General features: G+C 61.5%; 2 protein-coding genes across 4 annotated transcripts in view; both read left to right on the top strand.

Moving 5' to 3' along the window:
* The window catches only part of LOC110388163 (probable E3 ubiquitin-protein ligase makorin-1), a 3,013-nt gene extending 447 nt beyond the window's left edge, over positions 1-2,566 (top strand). The window contains exons 2-8 of one of the 3 annotated variants that reach the window (XM_021377113.1): positions 179-280; positions 509-642; positions 887-972; positions 1,068-1,288; positions 1,655-1,765; positions 1,835-1,967; positions 2,041-2,566. In XM_021377113.1, coding sequence (XP_021232788.1) covers positions 179-280; positions 509-642; positions 887-972; positions 1,068-1,288; positions 1,655-1,765; positions 1,835-1,967; positions 2,041-2,196 — 943 coding nt within the window. In that variant the 3' untranslated portion in view covers positions 2,197-2,566. Of the gene's footprint in view, positions 1-178; positions 281-375; positions 643-886; positions 973-1,067; positions 1,289-1,654; positions 1,766-1,834; positions 1,968-2,040 lie in introns of all 3 variants that reach the window. The other 2 variants (XM_021377112.1, XM_021377114.1) reach the window with 2 other exon arrangements.
* On the top strand, positions 2,666-6,863 carry FANCE (Fanconi anemia complementation group E). Its single transcript, XM_021377107.1, has 12 exons — positions 2,666-2,906; positions 3,062-3,280; positions 3,544-4,156; positions 4,534-4,578; positions 4,824-4,883; positions 4,958-5,101; positions 5,186-5,309; positions 5,969-6,044; positions 6,123-6,189; positions 6,262-6,387; positions 6,478-6,578; positions 6,652-6,863. Exons 2-12 carry the CDS (start codon positions 3,066-3,068, stop codon positions 6,653-6,655), a joined length of 1,575 nt encoding a protein of 524 aa, XP_021232782.1. The 5' UTR covers positions 2,666-2,906; positions 3,062-3,065; the 3' UTR covers positions 6,656-6,863.

The raw sequence follows: 7,529 nt of genomic DNA, 5'->3' as shown, positions 1-7,529 counted from the left end.
CCTCCAGCACAGCCCTGGGTTTCGTTTGCTTTGCAATTAGCGGGGAGATAAGGGTGAGTGTTGGGCTCCGCTGGGGAGAAAACGCGGCCGCATCCCGGAAAGCCACTGCCGGGGGGTGCCGCCCCGTCCCGGCGTTTTGGGGCCGGCCCCGGCCATGGAGTTTCTTCCCCCTTCGCAGGAACTTTGCCCGCGGCTCGTGCAGCTGGGGGCAGCGCTGCCGCTTCTCTCATGGCACGAAGGGCACCGCGCCTCGGCACCGCGCTCCGGGACGGCGCTGCGCGTGAGTGAATGAATGGGGAAGGGGAGCGGTGCCGCGGGGGGGTGGGTGTGCTGGCAGCGGGAGGTGATCGCCTGTGCGTCCCCGTGTTTCTCCAGCTCCCAGCACGCCCCGGAGCAGCCGCTGCCCGCGGGGAACGGCCGCAGCCCGGTGCCCCCCGGCCGGGGGTGGTCAGAGCCGGGGGCGGCGGCCCGGGGCGGGGGGGGGAGCGTGGCACAGCTCTGCCCACAGCACAACGCGGGCGGCCTTCGGACTCCCACGTGTGGAGGGAGAGGATGGCGAGGAGAACGTCCCCGCACCCGGTGACCCCCCCGGATGGGCTGTCCGTGGAGGATTCGTCCCTGCCAGAGCTCGGGGTGCTGCAGGTGGGTGCCGGGCTGCCCCAGGCCCAGCGGGGCTGTGGGTGTCAGTGGAGTATCCTGCGTTTGTCTGCCCGTGTCCCAGATCTTCCTCCCCCATCTCCAGACAGGGCCATGCTGGGGCTGTGGGGAACCTTCCAGGTCCCTTTGTGAGGGTGGGGGGCACCTAAGCACTGAGCCCGCGTCCTGCAGGCAGCTGGACCCGATGCTGCGGTGGGATGTGCTTTTCTAACAGCTCCTGTGCCCGCAGGCCCCCACCTGAAGGGGCTGAGACGGGATCCCAGTTCCCCAGCCCCCAGCAAAACAATGGAGACAGCGTGGGCTCAGCGCCTGGAGGTGGGTTCAGTCCCACGGTTGTGCAGCCCTTGTCACCCCATGTGACCCCCAAGTGTGGGGCCGGGTGCTGCAGCGCTGTGCTGCTCTGCTTGCAGGACCCCACGGAGCACGGTGCTGCCGCAGCTCCGGCGCCCACCGCAGATCTGAGGGCACACAGCGAGGCCGTGGTGTGCGGCATCTGCATGGAGCAGGTGTATGGGAAGGCGCTGCCAGAGGAGCGGCTCTTTGGGATCCTCCCCAGCTGCAGCCACGCGTTCTGCCTGGGCTGCATCCGCACGTGGCGACGCAGCCGGGACTTCCCAAGAGCGGTCATCAAGTGAGTGTGACACCTGGGGCAGCACAGGGATGGGGTCACTGTCCCACTGCTCCGCGCCCTGAAGTCTTTCCTTGGGTCTGGGAGCTGCCATGGGGAGGGAACGCAGATGCTGAGTGACTCCACGTGGGTGCTGAGCTCTGCCAGGGGCTGCTCCCCTTTTAGGACCCATTTCAGGTTGGATATTAGGAAAAAAGTCTTATCAGAAAGATGGTCAGGCATTGGCACAGGATACCCAGGGAGTGGTGGAGTCACTGTCCCTGGAGAGGTTCAAGGTGTGACACTGAGGGATGTGGGCATGGTGGGGTGGGGTGGGACTCGAGGATCTCTGAGTTCTTCCAACCTTAATGATTCTATGCGTTCACCCAGGGCCTGCCCGGAGTGCCGGCTCACCTCTCCCTACTACATCCCCCACAAGTACTGGGTCTCGGATGGAGATGAGAAGCAGCAGCTCATCAAAAGCTTCAAGGCACGGATGGGGTGAGTGCACAGCACCGCGGGCTCCACGCCGCTCCGGCAGCGCTCACAACTGCTGTTTGAACCCTGCAGGAAAATCAGGTGCAAGTTCTTCACACGGAACCGCGGCCGCTGCCCATTCGGGTCCGACTGCATCTACCTGCATGAGCTGCCTCGTGGGCGACCACCGCCGCGGCGTGGCCGGCAGCGCCCGAGGATGCGCGCTGTGAGTGGGGCAATGCGTCCTTTGGGGCCGGGGCACCACGGGGCCTGGGCTCACCCTCTGTCCTGTGCCGTAGGAACGCAGCCCCTCTCCGTCAGAGAGCTCTGATGAGGAAGAAGATGAGTTCCACATGGTCGAATGGGCTGTCACCAGCGCTCTGCTGGAGTTGGACTTGCTGTACACAAGTTATAGCTGTGAGATGTTCTTTGGGGACGGCAGCGACTCAGACTGAGCCGTGGGACCCCCCCTGGGCACTCACTGAGTGCTTTTGTCGTCGAGGAAGTGTCTTCTGTGAATGGAATCATGCGCTTTTAACGCTTTGAGCTGTTCCTGGCTTTGCTTTGGGGGTGGCTGTGGGATGGGGGAATGGGATGATCTGGCTGCTGTGTGCCTGGCTGGAGCCCGTGGAGCCGGGCGATGGGGCGGGTGTGCGGGGCGGTGGGGCTCAGCCCCTTCTGTTGCCCTCTGCTCCTCTGGCAGACGCGGCGGGAGGTTTTAATACACAGAGGGCTGAGGGCAGTGGGGAGCCGGGCTGCCCCGGGGCGTGTTTTTAAACTGCTTTTACCGAAACCTGAGAATCACGAAATAAAACGCGCTGCTGACGCTGCCTTCAGACCTCCTGCCCGCGCGGCGGTCGGTGCGATCTGTGCGCGTTCTCCTTTAAGGGCTCCTTAGCACTTGGCACGTGGCATGATTTGCATACAGCGCGCGCTTTTTTTTTGGCGGGGCGGGTGCGGAAGTGGCGCGAGTGGGCTCCGTACGGCGCGTGGGGGGGGGCCCGGCCGCTCGCCCCATCTTTCCCCCACCGCGGACGGGCAGGGGGACGCGCAGTGGAGCGGAGGGTGAACGCGGGCAGCGCTCTGCGTTCCGCTTGGAGCTGCGGATGCCCCCGGAGAACGGGGCGTGGAGGTGCCCCGCAGCGCAGCTGTGACCCTCGGCCGGGTAATGCGGGGTAACGCCTCGTGGGGTCCCCCCCCCTAACCGTGCACCCCCCACGCAACCCCCACTGCTGGGCTCTGGAAGCACCCGGCGGGTCACTGGAGGCGCTGCTCCTCCCGGCCCCGTGCCGGGCTCCCCCCCCCCCGGTTTCCCTGCAGGCAGATGGAGCTCCCCTGGCTGCAGCTCCTGGCCAAGCCCTGCCGCCTGCTGCTCTACGCTCTCTCCTCCGGCCCCACTGGGACGCTGGCTGCTCTCCGTGCACTGCAGCGGGTGGAGGCCCAGGAAGGACCGGGGCAGGCGTTCCCCTGGCGGAGCTTTGTGGACGCACTGTGCGCGGAGGAGCCGACGCTGGAGGGGCCGGATGGGGCCCTGGCTGTGTGAGTCAGCTGCGATCCCCAAAATTCAGGGCTCAGTGGGAGGTTGGGTGCATCATTCCTGTGCATCCTGTGCAGTGGTCCATGTGCAATGCCATGCACAGTGCCCACTGCTTTACTGCAAAACCTACTGGAGGCGTTTGCTGTTCCCTCCAACTTTCTCCTCCTATTACCCCTCTCTCCACAGCTCAGGAGGGCACATAAGGACCCAGAGCTGTGCAGTGCTTCGCGGTGACGCAGCCACTTCTTTTTCTCCCCTTTTCCAGCAAACCACGGCTGCTGTTGCTCCCTGTCGTGTGCCAGAGGAACCTCTTCACCCTGCTGCATGCAGTAGCAGCAGTGGTACCCACAGACTGCCTCCGCCAGCTGCTGCATGCTGCAGGGCAGGACCCCCAGCCGGACCCCTGGGTGCAGGCACTGGGGGTGCTGCTGCTGCGGGGAGAGGAGAGCTCCTCCCCACCTCCCTCTGCCCTGACGGCCACCTGCCAGCAGCAGCTCAGGTGTCTGTGCCAGAAAATTGCCCAGAGCAAAGCAGAGGGGCAAAGGAAACTGAAGTGGTGCTTCAGCAAGCAGGACGGGGATGCGGCTGGTTGCGTGCTCCCAGGGGGGAAGCGCAAGAAGGTGCTGGAGGAAAGTCTGGAGCTGAGTGAGGAGAGGGAGGGGAAGAGGCCGCTGCTGGAGGATGCGGTGTTTGAGCTGCAGGGAGGTCTGGATGGCACAGGAGGAGTGGGAGAGGAGGTGCCTGGGGAGACATCAGGGGATGGATCAGCGCAGAGCCCGGCTGGGGCTGCCCTGGAAAGCCCCCCACAGGACGCAGACAAGGAGCCCAGGAGGATTTCAGGGCCGGACGTGGCAGTGGAAGTCCAGTCCTTTATCCAGGTATTAGGAGGGTCTTCAACTTTGGGTTTGAATCTATCTCCACGCTACCTCTCTGAACTCCCTTTGTTGTGCCTTCCCTGCCTTGTGGTGAGGTGGCTGCTGTTCTTGGAGCATCCCTCTGACTCCTGGGGACACCTCCACAGCTTCTCTGCTGTGGAAGAAGTCCCCTGGGTGCCTTCAGACTGCTGCTGTGTGTATGGCATGGATGCCTTAGAGATTCTTGTTTGGGATTTATGACGCTTGGGGATGCTGCTTCCCAAAGTACTTCTCCTAGAAATCAGGAAGCAAACTGAGCCAGCAGCTCCCCACCTCTGCAGGTTTTGCTCCTCTCTTTCAGCCAGTGAACTTCTAGAGTCTGACTTCTGTTCTTTCTCTAGATGCATGGACCGAGGCTGAAAATGCTGCTGCTGCAAGAGGCCCACGTAAGTGATTGCTTTTGCCTTTATCCTTGATGCAGATGGGCTGAGTGGGCTCATTCCAGGGCCTCCAGAAGGGAGTGGGAGAGGAGATGGGTTTCACAAGGTGACTGGCAGGGGATAACAGCTCAGCTGTCACCTCCTTTGCTGCGGGTGGGTCAGGCTGGAAGGCAGTAGGGAAAAGCCCTAGAAGCAGCATTTTGTGGCTTGGTTTGTTTGGTGCGTTACACAAGGATGGTGTTTCCCTGCAGCACACAGAGCTGAGCATCCCACCTGAGCTGCACATCCTCAACAGCTGCTCTCCAAGCCAGGTGAGCACTGGTGTCCTGACAGCTGGTAGTGCTGCTGCTGTCCCTAACAGCCCTGTCCCCTCTTCTGTCCCCAGCTCGAGGGGCTGTGCTCCTTCCTCCAGCTCTCCACGTGTCCAGAGCAGCTCCTGGTGCGGTTCTGCAGCTGGTTGCTGTCTCTCACACCTGACCTCAGCTATGCCAGCGCGGCTGTCCTGGCTGAGCAGCTCTTCCTCCCACGAGTAAGTGCTTGGGCAGAGCTTTCCCAGCCTGAGTGTGCCCTGTTTCCCTTTCCAGGTCCCCACTTCTGCCTTTTCTACCCACAGGTCCTGTCCCTTGCACAGCCACCCTCCCGCCACCTTATGGCTGCCCTCACCTCGTTCTGCTCAAAGTACTCGGAGCCCTTCTGTCAGGTCCTGGTGGCTCCAGTCCTGCAGGAGCCGGGGCAAGGTGTGCTGGGCTGCCCTGATGGGGAGGCGTGGGAGGTGCTGGGGGCAGCTGGAGGGAGGGCTGTGGGGAAGCCCTGACTGCAGGGTGCTGTCTCTTTGAGGGCATTTATCGTCCCAAATGTGTGTTAGGAACTGCAGCACTGGTGCAATCTGAGCAAGTGAGCATGTGGAAGCTGGGATGGGAGAGGAGTGTAAAGATGCCTGGGATAGACAGGGAGGGAGGTGACACTGGTTTCCAGCATCAACTTTCTTGGAGGAGAGCTGCCATCCCTCCATGGACTTGGGGATTCCTGACAGTGCCTAATGCTGTGCTGAAACTGCCTGAGGGAGGCATTGCTGGTGGAATAAGAGAACCCTGCACAGACGTAGAGATGTGGCACTTGGGGACATGGTTTAATGATGGCTGGACTTGATGATCTCAGAGGTCTTTTCTGACTTCAGTGATTCTAAACCCTCAGCAGGGCAGCATCCCCCATTGCTGAGGGCTGCTGGCAATTCAACCTTTGCAGATGAATGAAGGATGCTGAGTTCTCCGAACAGCAGAAGGAGGCACCACTTGATTTGTGGGTGTCCTGACTGGGACATCCCCTTGGCTGGAGGGGCGGCAGGAAGGGTCAGCACACCCCCATGGATTAGGCAGCCTCATCTTTACCCTTGCAGGCACTGAGCAGATCAAGCTGGTGTGTGAGCTCGTAGAGGAGTGCCTGGAGCCTGACTCTGTGAGAATGGTGCTGGGGTAAGAGATGACGAGCTGCAGAGCACACAGCCAGCAAGGCCGTGTGAGCAGCGTGGCACATTTCCCTGTGTTTTGCAGCCAGGTGCTGGCGGTCCCTCTGTCTGAGAAGCTGCTGCCGGTGGTGCTGGCAGTGCTGGGGAGGCAGGTGAGGCTGCATCCATGGGCAGCTCCAGCAGCACTGGGGCGAAGGCCTGCAATGCTCCTGGCTCTCTTGCAGGAGCTGCTGCCCTCTGAGCTCTTCGACCTCCTGGTGCTCACCCTGTGCCGGCAGGCCCCAGCCTTCACCGCATCGCTGAGCTACGCCAAGCTGGTAACAGCCATAGTCACCACGTACCGCAGCCAGGTGAGTGTGGCCTGCCTTGGAGCCAGTGATCCTTAGCAGCTCCCTTCCACCTCGTGGCGTCCTGTGGTTCACTGTCTGCTCTGCCTGCAGCTCACCCCGTCCCACCGCAGCCGTCTGGCAGCAGCTCTGGATGGCAGCAACGCGGCCCTGAGGAGATCTCTGCAGGCAGTGCTGGAAGGAGCGCCGGGCAGGTGCAGCCTGCTGCTGGGTGGGCTGCCCTCTCTCTGGGCAATCTTTCATTTTTCTCCTTTCCTCCTCCCCCAGGTGAGCAGCGAGGGAAGGGCTGGAGGCTTCCATGGACGGAGGATGGCTGTGTGTCCCTCATCCGCACAATAGGGACCCAGCGTGTGGCCCTGAAAGCCGGGAGGGCTGCGGGTGTGTGGGAGCTGGGCTGTGGCTGTGCAGCACTGTCCCAGCGGGTACTCTGACCTGTGCAGATAATGATTTCCTCAGTTAAACGTTAATTTTCCAGCTTCCTCTGTCTGGTCTGTGTCTGGGAGCGTTTAAACTTGGGAGGAGTGGAGAGGAAAGGGTTCTGCCACACTCAAGATGGAGTCTCCCTCCCGCTCTACTACACTCAAGATGGCCGCCCCCGTTCTCCATCTGACACTCTCAAGATGGTGTCCCCCTCTGTGCCATATCAAGCACTCACAATGGCGTCTCCCTCCCGCTATACCACACTCAAGATGGCCGCCCCCGGTCCTCTTCTTTCTGTCACTCTCAAGATGGCGCCGCCCTCTGCCAAATCGAGCAATCAAGATGGCGCCTCCCAACGGCCTTCTGGCTCTGCCGCGCTCAAGATGGCGCCTGCCTTCCTCCTTCCGCATTTGCCGCGCCCAAGATGGCGGTTGGGGAGGGGCAGGATTTGTAGGCCTGGCGGCAACGCCTGAGAGGGGAGTTATGGCATAAAGGTGATTGATTGTAACGCCAAAGGTGGCTTTGGGGTTACAAATTGAGAAACATGGTTTAGTTCCATCAGACAGATAATGCGGTTTGTGTGATGTGGTGCTGTGCCCATCTGAAACAGCACACAGGAGGTTAAGAGAGAGAGATGACTGACGGTGGAATCAGAGTATTGCTCTCCAGTTGGCATGTTGGTTTCACATCTACAGAGTCACTGTTGTCATTGGATTGGGCTTGGA

The sequence above is a fragment of the Numida meleagris genome, chromosome 25, assembly GCF_002078875.1.
Source record: "Numida meleagris isolate 19003 breed g44 Domestic line chromosome 25, NumMel1.0, whole genome shotgun sequence".
NCBI classification, from domain to species: Eukaryota; Metazoa; Chordata; class Aves; order Galliformes; family Numididae; genus Numida; species Numida meleagris.
The sequence above is the reverse complement of the archived record's forward strand: the minus strand, read 5'-3'. Positions and strand labels throughout refer to the sequence as shown.